Raw genomic sequence first — 16,337 nt, 5'->3', positions numbered from 1 at the left:
TGACTGAGTTACCCCAGCCACTCTGGGGCAAGTGGTAGAGATAATGGGAGTTGTATTCTGGCAATATGTATAACATCACAACTTCCCGACCCCTGCTTTCGAGGCTAGCCAACTTTGTGGAAGACAGGATTCAATCAGTCGAGATACTATCGCAGGCAGAGGTGGAGGGATTCAGTAGTAGCCATAAAACAGATAACATCTGAGGGTTTTGACTGAGATTCAAGCAATCTGTTCAGCAATAATAATAAGAAAACTTGATATAAAAAAAAAAGCTGCTAATTTAAAGTTCCTGCAGGAGACAGGTAGCTGGAGGCAAAGGATATACAAGCAAATGTCAAAAGCGGCGGAGCTAAATTTGGCAAATAGACCGTAACCTTTGCTTGACTCCTGGTTATTGTGGACGATAATAGTGAAAGAGCCCATCACAAATTAAATGACATGTAAGGTCAGATACAATAGTTCAAGAGCTATGCTAGCTTTTCCCTGTGCAAATGCTTGAGTAAGAAAAACATTCATTACTTCAATTACCAGTACCTTCAAAGCAGGTTCTTGGAACTATGTGTGATTTAGAAGCCACTTGGACCATGCTAGAGGATGGAGTGAATTGTGTTAATTTCAGCAATAAATATGGAGTATCTCTCTGTCTTTCACACACACACACACACACACACACACACACACACCAAAACCATTGTTTTACTCTTACACCTCCTGTTCTCCTTCTCCTGCAAAATCTATCTATTATCCTTACTGGTATATTTAAAAGTAGACTGGAAAGAGGAGAGGTAAAGGACACAAGTGTGGGAGGATAGAAGAAGAAATGAGGATTGTTGTGCGACATCGAATGTTACACAAGCAGACTCTTCTTCCTCTCTCCCTTCTGCAGCTCCCTGCACCAACACAATCTGCTCCAGAGGGTCTCACAGTTCTCAAGATCAGATTTTTTGGGGGGTGGGGAGAAGGGGGTGGAAAGGTAGGGAAACCCCATTGCTTAGTCCTACTGACAGATGGACACTATTAGATGTCAATAGTTAAAAAACCTGTGTTAATAACCAAAACTAAAAAAAGAAGAAGAACTTTGTTCATTTATCTCTCCATTCCCATCTGATAATCTTTTAAAAACTCCCCTTATAATTCCATAAATCAAAATGAAAAGAATCCATTTCATTCTCAATTGCTTTTTCAGTTTGAAAAGGCACGTCTTAAAAAAAACACAGCAGGTAAGTATGGAACAGAGACGCTAACAACAAGAAGAGGATCAATATGCCTTGTTTAGTAAGATATCCATTATTTCAAAGGGCATTTCAGGATTATCTTGGACATGATTGCCATTCTGTAGAAATTAATTACTTCCCTTCGGGGCTACAGCTTCTAAGAACTCCACATAACTAATATCAACAGCTTTGCAATGCCTCTTATTTTGAGAAAGGTTGATCAAACAAACTTAAGCTAATTATCCTTTCACTGTAACAAATAGTGGTCATCTAACAACATCTCTCTAATCATGATTTATAGTCATTTACACCAATTGAGGTTATGGCCTCCTCAGTTTAGAGAAAATTATGTCAAAGAAGGTATTAAAAAAAAGCCCTCAACCTCAGGAAAAACTCCTGGGAGAGATATTTGCATACATAAGAGTTTTGCAAGATCAGAAATCTGCTCATGCAAAGCAGACAACACACCCTGGCAATGACTATCAAAGAACCTCCATCACGTTTTGTTACAAAAAGAGAACACTGAGAAAATGATCCGCCCTGAAACACCTAAGGTTGAAAACACTGATCTATTACCCTTCATTTTCCATAATAGAGTGAAATATGGATTCTTAGTTAAGATCATTTCCTACAAAATGCCAATAACAAAGTGGTGCATCATGTGGAGATATTATTTGAGTGGACAATGACAACAAAATTATTGTTCTCAAAGAATACTTTTCCCCCAGTGCCGTCTTCATGAGTATGACAGGGTAATGTCAATGCATGGCTGCAGTCCAGTCCAGAGTCAAGCATGGTTAGGTCTGCATGGAAATCAGGGCAGCAGGGGTGTTAAGCATATTCAACCCTGTACTGAATTGTGCACCATGACTTTAAAATATAGGTGGAGATGCTCTAGAATATATAGAAGCCCTCTTCAGGTGTTCTAATGTTATCTCCATGGAGAGGTCACAGAATAGGTACTACACCCCACCCCCCCTTCACTCTTGACCTTCCCACAGTGAAGGTGTTAAGTTGTGGGTGAACATATCAGACGACACAGCGATTCTTCAAACAGCTCTTGCTTATTCAGAGGCCAGAACAGAACTGAACTAAGGGTTCAGCCAGCCTGCTTATATAGAGCTCCAGTACAACGTAACTGTAACAACTTTCTGTAACTATCCAATCACTGAACGCCACTTTCGATCCCTTTTTTGCATGTGTGGACCTGAACTATCTACAGTATCCCCCTGCTGGCCCAGGGTGAGAACTTCAGTACATAACAGAAGGGAATTGTAAGTGTTCTCAGCTGAACACTTAAACTCCTTCCTGCAATCAGGAACGATCGGGATTCCCAGTTGCGGTGAGGGTTTTAACCAAAATTTCAGCCAAGCGCACTTACAATACAACCCCGCTTCTGTCCTTCCTGTTCCAATACAGAAAGGTCAGGAGTGGGTCTGGTATTCCCTCTGCTTCCCTTCCATGGAGGGAAGGGTCATAAGCAATGCATGCTAGGTTGAACCCATAAACAGCCTTTCAATGACTTAATAATCCATGTATGGTAATCAGGGATGGGCTCCAAGTTTGAGGAGGCCCTGAGCAAACTGAGCTGTGGTGGGATCCTCTTCACACTGCTGGACCTTCTCAGGTTTAACTGAGCAGTAGGTTCAAAGATGTCTAAGACCTGCCATTTTAATTTCCCACAATGCACTGGAGCACCTGATGTAATGCCACTCTGGGGCAAATGGGAAATTGAAAAGGACACTCAAAGACCCAGCTGGCTGATTTGAAGAGTTCAGGGCGAGGGTCAGAGATGGGGGCCTCTGTTCAGACCTTTTGGCTCTGCCCACTGCCCAAGGGTACCAAGTGCTGATGCTGGGCCTGAAGGCAACCCATATGAAGAAGATGGAACTGCCAACTAGACGGTGTACTTTACCAGAAAACTTGCTCTTGAGTCGTCAGGGCTCATTTTGCTGTTAATTAAGAGAGAGTGTTGTTCTGTAACACCTGAGTGGGGAAGGTGGAGCTGCTTGCTATATGTGGCGGAAAAATAACAAGGCACCAACACTATCTGAGCATAACAAGTCAGAGGGGAAAAAAGCTATTTATCAATTTCATACAAATTTCTTACTTAGAACTGCTAGAGTAATTCATGTATTAAAAAATAGTATGGCAACATGAAGAAAGCTACTGAATTATGGAACAATTATCAGCATTTTCAGATGGGGGAACTTTTAGGCATCAGGTTGGCTGATTCAGTACCTATAACATCCACAAGTCACATCAGGCCTATGCTGATTCCTACTATCGGTAGGTTAGCAAGAACCAGCAAAGGGCAAAATCTAAATGATGGGTAGTTCAAATTTGTATCCGGTTTTTCTGCTTCTTTTGGTCCCACTTAGTGCCAACTGAACATCTAGCAGTGCTGGAAGCTGCTCTTTGAACATAACCTAAGACAGATATGTGAAATGTGAACTGCTTTACACGCTTGCCGGAACTTAACATCTCTCCATTCCAAGTAGCAGCTCAACTAAATTGAAAAATCAAAATCTCCCCAAAAACCAGACAAATCAAACCAAGCCACCTACCTCTTCCAGAGCATGGCAAATGTGAGCTCCCTTGACATTTTCTAGCGCTCTCTTCTGCCGACATGAGACAAGAAAGTGGATGCTCACATTTCTTCCCTGTCCATCCTTGCTTACAATCACATCTTCCACAGTTACACTGTCCATGACCTTAAGAGCAAAAGGAAAATACCTAATTTCAGTTTAGGGTAGCCATGTATCCTACTTTAGTTGAAAGGAGTAGAGGTAAAGAAAAATAAGAGGGAGACCAGGGACCCTGAACTTGCCCATCAGTGGTTAGCACCTAGAAGTTCATCATACTGAGTAGGAATACTGTTTCTGGTTGTGTATCCAAATAATAATAATATATGTATACTATACTTCACTGAGATGTTTAAATGTTTCTTTGGTTGTCCTTGAAGCTTCTTGCCACACTTCTTATCCTCTCCTGCCACACCAGTGAGGAGCACGACACCCTTTGAGAACCACTGATCTAAGCTCACCCTGGTGAATCTAATTTGGCAGGTCTGACTCCAGCCACTGCCCGGGTGGGAGACAGCCTGGGAACCCTAAGTAACACTGCTTTGACTTCCATGAGGAACATTAAGAACAGCCCTCCTGGATCAAGACAAAGGCTCATCTAGTCCAGCATTCCGTTCTCACAGTGGCCAACCAGATGGCTATGAGAAAGCAGAACATTAGTGCAACAACCTACCTCCCACCTGTAATTTCAAGCAATTGGTGCACAAAGGTATGCTGCCTTGGGCAGTGGAGGTAGAACATTGCCATTGTTGCTAGTGGGCACTGATAATCTTATATCTCCATGCATTTGTCTAATCTGCTTTTACAACCATCCAAGTTGGTGACCATCATTATCTCTTGTGGAAGCAGATTCTGTAGTTTAATTATGTGCTGCATGCAGAAAGACGGGATATAGAATGTACCGTATTTTTCGTCCCATAGGACGCTCCGTCCCATAGGACGCACCTAGTTTTTTGGTGGGGAAATAAAGGGAAAATTTTTTTCCTTTATTTCCCCCCAAAAAAGCAGGTCGGAGAAACCGAACCAGGTCGAGGAACAGCGGGATGGCGGCGCTGCGCCTCCCTGCTGTTCCCCGAGCTTGTGGGGCTGGCCGATGTCTGCCCAGTGCGAGGGGCGCTCTGCTTCAGGGTGCCCCGCGCGCCCGGCGGCAGGCTGCTATCCGCAGCGTGGGGAACCCTGCAGGGAACTCCTGCAGGGCTCCCCACGCTGCGGATGTATGCCCGGCGCGCGGGGCGCTCTGCTTCAGGGCGCCTCGCCCGCTGGGCGGCAGGCTGCTATCCGCAGCGTGGGGAGCCCTGCGGGGAACTCCTGCAGGGTTCCCCACGCTGCAGATGTGTTCCCGAAGCGCCGGGTGCCCTGAAAGCAGAGCGCCCGACGCTCCGAGAAGCAGGCTGCTATCTGCAGCCTAGACATCCCTGCGGGACCTCCCACAGGGCTGCCTAGGCTGCGGATGTGTTCCCAAAGCGCCGGGCGCTCTGCTTTCAGGGCGCCCAACGCTCCGGGAAGCAGGCTGCTATCCGCAGCCTAGACATCCCTGCGGGACCTCCCACAGGGCTGCCTAGGCTGCGGATGTATTCCCGAAGCGCCGGGCGCTCTGCTTTCAGGGCGCCCGACGCTCCGGGAAGCAGGCTGCTATCCGCAGCCTAAACATCCCTGCAGGAACTCCTGCAGGGCTCCCCACGCTGCGGATGTCTTCCTGAAGCCTGGAGAGTGAGAGGGGTCAGTGCGCACCGACCCCTCTCGCTCTCCAAGCTTCAGCGAAAGCCTGCATTCGCCCCATAGGACGCACCCAGATTTCCCCTTCATTTTTGGAGGGGAAAAAGTGCGTCCTATAAGGCGAAAAATACGGTACTTACTACAACACAAATAGCTCCCTGCCTCGCTCCTCTGCATATATATAAACCGTGTGGTTCTACTTCAGAGAGAATCAAGCCATATAAAGACAACCATGCAGGAAATCGCAAGGTGGCATCACAGCAAAGCTTGTCCATAAAAGAAGTGTTTCATTTTCTCAACTCCTGTGGTACCCTGGCCTGTGGGGGTGGGTGGACTACTCTTTCCTACTGGAGAATTTTTTAGGAGACAGTCATCCTATTATGTGCTAACTGATAAAGCTGTTTTAAAGACGCTACTCAGTGAGATGAAGGGCTCTGAAATGAAATTCTAGAGAAATGGAAATCTCTAGAGAATGCTGCCTTCTCTGTAAGGTAAAGTAGTAGCAGCAAGCTACTCCCTGCTCTTGGTGAATGAAGTCTTTAAAATAACCACAGGTATTTCAGTTTAGTTACAGGGAGGTACTTATCTGCAAATTGGCTTTTTACGATCCCCAAATGCTTCATCTAGACATATGGGGTTTACTTATCTGCAGTCTCATCTCATCAATTAAACAGATGAAATACATTTCTCAAAGGGGTAAGCTTTGAGCAAAGATTGTATTCGGGGTTGTTTTATCACAATGTCTACACAACCAGCACCGCAGGCTGATTCAGTGGGAGTGAGGATGCAAGCCTGGAACAGAAACATCAGCACATTTATGTGGTCTAGGGGAAAGGAACCACCCACATGGGTGATTTGTAAATGTGGCAGAAGGAAAAAAGATACAATATTCATACAGAACATTTTGAAAGTGTGAATGTGGAGCACACACTATATATTTTGGACACATCTAAAGATCTCACAATGATAGTTTCCAAGATCATGAAGCAGCATTTTGTCTTTGTTTGGATACAACTGGATCCAATACAGCCATATTGAATTCTTCACATTTGTTTCAAATATTGCTCTTACCTGAACAGAAATCATCTGAGTATCTGTCATAGACTCCCTTGCAATTTCGTTCATCGCACTCGCAGGTGTCTCCATGAATATCTCCCCAGTCTCCAGTTGGGTCAACATCATGACATGTGCATTCACCGCATATGCAGGTGCCTAAGGAGAAAAGAGATGAGCTGAACAACAAAAGCAATAGCTTAGAACAGAGACTGTTAAGATAAATTAAAGGAACAGACGGTTTTGATGTTCTATAGCTGTTGAACGTTTACCTGCATTTTTCAAAGCTACCTTGTAACATGGTCAACTCATTTTGAAAGTCTGCCTTCTTCAATGTGTTAGGAGACCAGCAGATGAGAACTTGCTCATCACCATGTGGCACCATGGGAAATGGTGCCTAGAAAGCAATGTGTCAGTTGTTATAGGGTTGTGAGTGTGTAAATGTGTTTGTATATGTCTAGCCTTTTCAGGTATTTTGGCTTCTGTTGGGAGGTGATAGGTACCACCTCTTTCCTGCTCCCCTATGATCTTTCATCATAGGGCCAGTTTCAAACGGATGAACGTCAGGTAACCCATTTATTTTGACCAATTGATTAACTTTATTATTATTATTATTATTATTATTATTATTAATAATAATAATAGATTATTATCTATACCCCGCCCATCTGGCTGAGTTTCCCCAACCACTCTGGGAGTCTCCCAATCAAATGTTAAAAACAATACAGCATTAAATATTAAAAACTTCCTTAAACAGGGCTGCCTTCAGATGTCTTTTAAAGATAGGATAGCTGTTTATTTCCTTCACATCGGAAGGGAGGGCGTTCCATAGGGCGGGCGCCACTACCGAGAAGGCCCTCTGTCTGGTTCCCTGTAACCTCACTTCTCACAATGAGGGAACCGCCAGAAGGCCCTCGGCGCTGGATCTCAGTGTCTGGGCTGAACGATGGGGGTGGAGACGCTCCTTCAGAACTGAGGCCTTTTAGGGCTTTAAAGGTCAGCACCAACACTTTGAATTGTGCTCGGAAACGTACCGGAAGCCAATGCAGATCTCTCAGGACCGGTGTTATATGGTCCCGGCGGCCACTCCGAGTCACCAGTCTAGCTGCCGCATTCTGGATTAATTGCAGTTTCCGGGTCACCTTCAAAGGTAGCCCCACGTAGAGCGCATTGCAGTAGTCCAAGTGGGAGATAACTAGAGCGTGCACTACTCTGGTGAGACAGTCTGCGGGCAGGTAGGGTCTTTATGTCATCCCATTCAAATGACATAGAGATATGGAGAAATTGGGACCTGCAACAGAAAGTTGCACTATAGAGTGCCCTTGCTCAGTATTCCAGACACTCCATTCCACCCCCACCCCCCAGGGATTTTCTCTTCCCTCCCCCCACCAGTGAATCAGCATTCCATCCCCAGTAAGCATGCTGGGTCCCTACCTGGCTGTTTAACGATTTCCCCCACCTAAGGCGTTGCCCCTACTGAAGATTTGTTTTTGCTATTTCTGAAAGTCCTGGTGTTCCCCCATCTCTGCTGATACCTCTCTCCTCCAAGTAAATGGCGTTGCACCTCATCCCCACCATAGCTGTCAACTTTCCCCTTTTTTAAGGGAAAATCCTATTCGGAATAAGGGAATTTCCCTTTAAAAAAAAGGGAAACGTTGACAGCTATCATCCCCGCTCGCCCCAAACCCCTCCCATCTGAAGAAATCTTGCAGGTGCTAGCATAGGCACTATCAAAAAAAATGCAACCTGTGGAACATTATGTGTATGTGCTGAAGTGATTTAGGTCAAAAGCATCTGAAATGCACCAGGCTGGGGAAAGTTAGTACAAAAGAAGCTTTTTGCTTTTGCAGTAATTATCAGAAGATCAGATTTCACAGACCACCTGCCAGAAATAAGTTACTTGATAGAATCAACTGTCATTTGCAATGCTTCATGTAAACTGATGAACATTGCCAAAAAAAATATGTTGTGATTTAAATCTAAATTTCTTATTGACATCATTTGCTACCATATGAGTAAAACATCTAATCTGACAGATAACATTTATTGGTTCATTGTTTCCGGGGCTGCAATGGCTTTTTATTATTTTGTATTTTTTTAAAAACCCTCACTGTTAAACTAAAATGAAATGAGCTTCTATTATTTCTATATTTCAACCAGACTTTCAATTGCTCTGTAATTAAGATGAGAGAGTTTTCTAAATGCTCTCAGGATAATTAGATGCTCCTAATTTGGCAGAGCTTTGTCAGTGGAGATGTACTAAAGAGATGGATTTTGAGATCTGCACTTTTGCTTTACTGTAATAGCTCTGGACCACAGCCAGAGGAACAACAGCTGATCTTTTAAATATTTGCTTAGTGAAAGCAGGCATCATTGTTAATGAATACAGACACATTCATGAAACACTGCTCATCCTAAACAGTACTGAAATTATTGTTTCATTGCTGAAAACTGAGCACTGAAATTACTGGTAGAGAATGACAGGCACACCCAGATAACCATTCAAACATCCTTGCCCCATCCTCAAGCAGGGTGCTAGCCAACCATTTCACTGCTCTCATTTGTTCCAGAAACAGAGAAGAACAGAGAAGAAGTTTCAAGAAGCAGCAGAAGGCCGAGATTGTTCTGTCTATGCAAGGACATTTTCTGTGGGAACTGCTCTTTGGACATGCACAGTGTGACAGGAAGTACTGATAACAAAGGTTCTGTGTGAATTCTTGTGACTTATTGTGAGTCTCTTGCTTATGCCTTGTGGTGAGAGAAGCAGAGAAAGAGTCTTGGACTCTTGTTGGACTCGAAGCATGCCTTGACCATGGAAGTGGTGAATAATAATAATAATAATAATAATAATAATTATTATTATTATTATTATTATTATTATTATTATTATTATTTATTATTTATACCCCGCCCATCTGGCTGGGTTCCCCCAGCCACTCTGGGCGGCTTCCAACAGAATATTAAAATACAATAATCTATTAAACATTAAAAGCTTCCCTAAACAGGGCTGCCTCCAGATGTCTTCTAAAAGTCTGGTAGTTGTTTTTTTCTTTGACATCTGGTGGAAGGGTGTTCCACAGGGTGGGTGCCACTACCGAGAAGGCCCTCTGCCTGGTTCCCTATAACTTGGCTTCTCGCAGGGAGCGAACCACCAGAAGGCCCTCGGCACAGGACCTCAGTGTCCAGGCAGAACGATGGGGGTGGAGACGCTCCTTCAGGTATACTGGATCGTGCCCGTCTGTATTTTTTTGCTACCAATATGCTTTTACACCAGTCAAGTAAACTTCCACACTTGACTAAATTTTTATGGCGCCCATGAGTGTTTATTGCCTACTGTGTGTACCTTCAGCCCTGAAGATGCTTCCAAGGAAGGAACTGCATTGAGATATAACTCTGCTGAGTATGGATACTGTCACACATACACACAGCGAAAGTGATGCCGGACCCAATCCTTCAAAATCATCCATCAGAGGTTGATGGATTGATCCAACAGAATCTACACTGATGGCTTTTAACATTAAGGAAGGGTTAAGGAATGGTTTTGATAACGTAGATGGACACATGCCGTCCTACTTTTTACGTTCATAATGTGTTATTACCTTGTCGTTTCATTTTTAATCATTTTATGCTGCTCTATCACTGAAACACTGCTCATATGTTCTAAGTGTTTTTCCTTTCCTTTTCTTTTTTACTGCATTCAAACTCTGAACCCCCTCCAATGGCATTCGAGGGGTAGATAACAAAGGACCCAGAAGGAGGGAGAAAGATTTAAAATGGGCGAAGCAGAGAAACAAAGGAACCAGCAGCAAGGAGAGAAAAAGCTCTTTCAAAAATGGTATGGCTGGGTATAACTCTCATTTGTCGGGGATAATTTTCATTTGTTTTAATTTACAAGTATGCCCTGTGACATTTTAGAATGACACATCTAATATTCTAATAGGGGGAAATAACGTTAAACAGGTGAGTGTAGATTCAGGCCCAGTCAGCATGCTCAATGGTCAAGGATGATGGAATTTGTAGTTTAACCACATCTTGGGAGCCACATGTTCCCTAGGTTAAAATAAATAATTACAATAAAGGACAATAAAGGTTTGTTTGTTTGCATGTGCACGTAAAGACAGTGTGCTGTACTCCATTCATGCCATTGATATTTCTTGGCATTATTCCCTATATTTTATTTTAATACTCTGTGTTGCTGGAATGGTATAGTATAGAACACTCTGTGTTGCTGGAATGGATGGTATAGAAATATGATATAAAATAAACAGATTTGGCTTCAGGGGTTCACCGTAGCCCACACTTTTGTAACAACAGGTGAGTTCTCACCATACCATGCAATCTTAGATCAATGCAAAATATTAATTGAAACAACAACAAACTAAAGTCTAGCTCCAAGAGATCTACATATGTAGAACAGTACATGAATGGCGCACCTCTGTTGCTGCAGATTTTGCCATCTGGAGATGTGCACCTCCTCTTGATCTCCCATGGGGTAATGTCACACTGAAGTTCACATTTATCGCCATGCCAACCAGCCTCGCAGTAGCAGTTTCCACAGTAACACTTTCCATGGCCTTAACCCAAGACAAAATGTTGACAGTGAAGAAAGATAGTCTTTATAAAAATATATATTGTTCAGTTCATTTTTAAGAAGATTTTGAATGAGGATTCATAAAACTAATAGCCACCACAGACGGGAGCAATTTTATTATTGGTCTCGTAATAACCTCTGCAGAAATCTCAGCATCGTTTCATTGTTTTCTAGCATTCTGGAGGGGCTGCTTTATTTCTGATGAATGAGTCTATATACAATAAAGTCATTAGGACAATCGCCTAATATTCTTCTGAAACTTGCAATAAATGCCAGCCTACATCTAAGCAGCAACACTGGTTAATGCTGGGGGAGACAGAGAGTCTGACTTACCACATGGACACTTAAGAACATTTTTACAGAAAATCATGAAATGTAGATGGCTGAGCATGCGTAAGAGTATATTTGTTCAGAATTTTTATAATTGTTATTAAGATACAGCCAAGTCTAGCAGAGTCCAAAGGAGGGAGAAGTTCTGTCTTCTTTGCAAAGCTATTAAAGACTTCCTTACTAGCACTGGGTATCTTCAGACTCCCCAAGCATGCAACAGATATTAAGAGATGAAATTATGTAAATTTTACTTCATGCCAATCATTTTTTAAAAAACAACAACTGGGTGAATCAGTGATAGATACACACCCAGTTCAGTCTGCATTGACTGGCTCACCACCATGTGGGTGTCTCACCAACTCAACTTGAGAGGCATATTGGGAGCATGTTGAGTATTTTTCTGCTAGTTGGAGAGTTTTCAAGCTGTGTGTTTCCACCTCTACTATTGGATTGGGTGTGCAGAGGAAATAGTTCTTTCCCTCCAGCATAATTCAAGTAGAGAATTACTCTCTTAATAACCTGGTTGGTTTTCCTTTTTTACTCTTTTCTGTTAACTATCTATTTATTGGCAATGAATTTATCTCCTTCTCAAATTTTGTTCTTGAGGCAAAGTAGCAGCAGAAAAAAGCCCAATCCTACACTATCGTGCATTTGTTGTTGTTGTTTAGTCGTTTAGTCGTGTCCGACTCTTCGTAACCCCATGGACCAGAGCACGCCAGGCACTCCTGTCTTCCACTGCCTCCCGCAGTTTGGTCAAACACATGTTTGTAGCTTTGAGAACATTGTCCAACCATCTCGTCCTCTGTTGTCCCCTTCTCCTTGTGCCCTCAAACCTTCCCAACATCAGGGTCTTTTCCAGGGAGTCTTCTCTTCTCATGAGGTGGCCAAAGTATTGGAGCCTCAGCTTCATGATCTGTCCTTCCAGTGAGCACTCAGGGCTGATTTCCTTCAGAATGGAGAGGTTTGATCTTCTTGCAGTCCATGGGACTCTCAAGAGTCTCCTCCAGCACCATAATTCAAAAGCATCAATTCTTTGGTGATCAGCCTTCTTTATCAGCTCTCACTTCCATACGTCACTACTGGGGAAACCATAGCTTCTACTATATGGACCTTTGTTGGCAAGGTGATGTCTCAGCTTTTTAAGATGCTGTCTAGGTTTGTCATTGCTTTTCTCCCAAGAAGCAGGCGTCTTTTATTTTCGTGGCTGCTGTCACCATCTGCAGTGATCATGGAGCCCAAGATCGTGCACACCCATGATTTAAGACTGTGCAAAATCCCATTTATTCTATTGAGATAAATTACTCCTGCTAGTGAAGGAATGGACTGGACTGTTGCTGCTTTCTGCTGAGTCCTCTGCAGCTATAAACCTCTTCAAAATAATGACCACAGGAAATGGATTAAGTGTTCATACTGTCATGATATGTGGACTGGAGCCTACCAAGATACTAATTTTCACTGTTGTAACCCTCAAATTGCCTCAGCGGAGTAATATTCATACTACCTATTGGCCTAAAGCAACATCATACTCCCTCTATTCTCTGTAACTGCTAACCTTACACCTGGCTAACACAAGATGTCTTACAAGGCTCCTGCTTCCTAAAATGCAGCTCTCTCATTATTCACAACCACTGCTGCTATCAAAAAGTTTCTCCATGTGGCAGAAACTCTGCAAACAAAATAAAAATTGAAAGCTTTTGCCTCCTTTGGCAACAGAGAAATGGTAGAGCTTAGCTTCAGAATTCACTACCTGGGCTCCAAACCGTCTAAAAGTATTTGTGATTAAATCCCATTGAAAACAGTGGCTTTGATCAAATGCAAGCATCATGGATAGTGTTGGAGTGCAGCCCTTTCATGCAAAAATTCCCACCAAATGTCACATCAATATTATTTGATTAACACTTTGCAATAATTCTCCATCTCCGTAAATACACTTACCTGTACACATCTCTCCTGTTTCTTCATCTATGCATTCTCGGTCATCACACTCACAATATTTACCATGGATCAATCCATTTCCTTCTAAATTGTCACATTTACATCGGCCACAATGGCAAGTTCCTGTTAAAACCAGAAACAAAGACAACATGGATAAGTCAGAGTGCAAGAAGGAATGTCAAAGGCAATCTATTCTAATCCCTTGGAATGCAGCATGATTTCATGGTCTTATCCATGTCTGCAAGATTATTAAATTATTATTTACTTCATTTATAACAATGGGATGTGCTAGAGTAAAGGTAAAGGTAAAGGGACCCTTGACCATTAGGTCCAGTCGTGGCCGACTCTTGGGTTGCGGCGCTCATCTCACTTTATTGGCCGAGGGAGCCAGCGTACAACTTCCGGGTCATGTGGCCAGCATGACTAAGCCGCTTCTGGCAAACCAGAGCAGTGCACGGAAACACCGTTTACCTTCCCGCCAGAGCGGTACCTATTTATCTATTTGCACTTTGATGTGCTTTCAAACTGCTAGGTTGGCAGGAGCTGGGACCGAGCATCGGCAACTCACCCCGGGGATTCGAATCGCCAACCTTCTGATTGGCAAGTCCTAGGCACTGTGGTTTAACCCACAGCGCCACCTGCGTCCCTTGTGCTAGAGTAGAGCCCTCTAAATGGAGTTGGACGCTTCACTGTAAGACATGTGAGGGGTGCTTGTGGTATGAAGAGCCACATACATGTCAAAAGGAACATTACAAGACTGAAGGCCATCATGCCCCCAATGACATTGTCACAGGTACACAAGGGCCTAGTGATCTCAAGGTAAGCCTGGGCCATTGTTTATAGAACTTTGTGGCTCTAGTACTGGACATTTCATTCCAAACCTCCACAATAGGTTTCGTACCCCCATCAGACATCACTTTTTCTACAGTCTAATAATCAGATCTGGACCAGCACTATCTCTACAAAGGATATAGCTCTGATGCAACACAGAAATTCCAGCCGGCCCAAATTTAATTGCAACAATGCAAAGTATCAGTGCAATCTTCAGCTGCATCCAACCCACTGTGCATGTTCACTGGGAATTAATTCTTCATGCTATTCATTTATGCTAGATTCTCAAAATACTCCAGTTCTTGCACATTTCTTTTAAACCCCTCTTTGAGTTAATCCATATAATTCAAACTCACATAACAGATCACCCAAGCGTCTCCTGTTTACCCCTGCGTCCATCCATCAAAACAAAGCAAAATTAAGCCTCACCTGCATTTGAGCAGATGTTATCTTGCGAATTCTTGCACATTTCGTTACTTTTCTTCCGCGTAAGGTTGCAGGTCGTTGGGTATTGGCAGGCATCACCATACCAACCGTCCTCACATTTGCACTTTCCACAGTCACACTTTCCATGGCCTGGATGAATAGTCAAAGAATCACTGGTCAGTATATGCACACAGCAAATCTCAATGTTTATTTTGAAATGCAATTAATTTGCTCTAACCCTAACCCTAACCAATCAAATGGTTTGAGCGTGAACCATCAAACACAAATCAAAATCCAGTTACAGAACAGAGAGCCTGGCACCTTCTCTTTAAATGAATGTGGACTTTCATTTAAAAACAGAAATTTTCAAAAATATATTCTTGCTTAAGAAGGACCATGAGAGAAAATGTGCAGTTACAGGTAAAGGTACCGTAATAAATAAATAAATGTGTGGATACTTTCCTACCATACTGTCAGTCCCTCCATCTGCTTATAATCATCATAACAATAATTTTATTATTTATACCCCGCCCATCTGGCTGGGTTTCCCCAGCCACTCTATTATTGAGCTTTTCAATCAGTTACTCCTACCAACAGCCCACACTTTCATCTTCTGATTAACCTGGCTTCTGTTAAAAATGATTTGTCAGGTACAGGCAACTTAACACTACTGAGCTCCATTTTAAAAGGGTAAGCATCCACCCTGGGAGTTAGCACAGCTAGTTACTTGGCAGATGAATTTATTTGTCACCCAAGCAGAAATGCATGGCTCTCTCACCACCTTCATGCAACCTGGCTAACAAGTAAGAGTGGGATGGGTATATCAGAGGAAGTACTCATGTCTCTCGTAAGTTCTAAGTCTCCATGCATCCATGGATGAGGAGATGGAAGAATGCTTATGCACCAACAGAAAATTCACATGGTCCCCAGGTCACATGGTGCTCCATGGTGCTTGGAACTTACAGGGTGGTATCCAATGTTGAAAGGTCTATGTGTTGCTTGACTTACAGAGATCTAGGAGTTCACCATTCATATTCCAAGTTGTTCCAAGGGACAAGATGTCAAGATAATTTTTTTTAAGGGTGTAACTTTTAACATGAGTATATCATTATGGCCATAAGACTAGAAGTTATAAAGTTATAAAACTAATATCATCTTCCCTAAACATAAGCATACTCACATGTACCAAGTTAGGCATATCCATGACAATTGAGTACTGGGGGAGTGTAGCCCCTCTTCCTGAGTAATGCTTATGTTAATAATGAGTAACATTTAAAAAAAGTATTATTTTTTATTTCTCCAGATTGTCCAAAGATTCCACACTAGCTTCACATTTAAGAAATGTTTAATTCTGTAGGTTAAGTACCATACTCGCCTCAAAAATAAGACTTTGACAGTTTTATACCCTCCTCTCCACCTAGCAAAGTGAAAAGATTGCAGAAAAAGAGTGACATTTTTTAAAAAAATTATAAAGGTATCTTAAAGGTATCTCAGCCACCGCCCCCCCTCCACACACACCCTTTCACTGGTGGTCAATTGTGGCTTGAATTGGTCCATAAATATAAGTATCCACTAATATTAGTTTTTATTTTAAAAAAAAAACCACACCACCACCCTTCCATCAATCTCTTTTTAATACAATAAAAATATCACAAT

At 42.7% G+C, this 16,337-nt stretch overlaps 1 protein-coding gene across 1 annotated transcript in view; it reads right to left on the bottom strand.

Annotated features, from left to right (window-relative positions):
• ITGBL1 (integrin subunit beta like 1) overlaps positions 1-16,337 on the bottom strand; it is a 136,555-nt gene that overhangs the window by 57,212 nt on the left and 63,006 nt on the right. The window contains exons 3-7 of the mRNA XM_083610793.1: positions 14,685-14,831; positions 13,425-13,547; positions 11,002-11,142; positions 6,587-6,727; positions 3,782-3,928 (exon numbers count right to left, since the gene is read on the bottom strand). Coding sequence (XP_083466919.1) covers positions 3,782-3,928; positions 6,587-6,727; positions 11,002-11,142; positions 13,425-13,547; positions 14,685-14,831 — 699 coding nt within the window. The remainder of the gene's footprint in view (positions 1-3,781; positions 3,929-6,586; positions 6,728-11,001; positions 11,143-13,424; positions 13,548-14,684; positions 14,832-16,337) is intronic.

Source organism: Podarcis filfolensis (genome assembly GCF_964270895.1).
Source record: "Podarcis filfolensis genome assembly, chromosome: 4".
Lineage (NCBI taxonomy): Eukaryota > Metazoa > Chordata > Lepidosauria > Squamata > Lacertidae > Podarcis > Podarcis filfolensis.
This window is presented reverse-complemented; position numbering and strand designations above follow the sequence as displayed.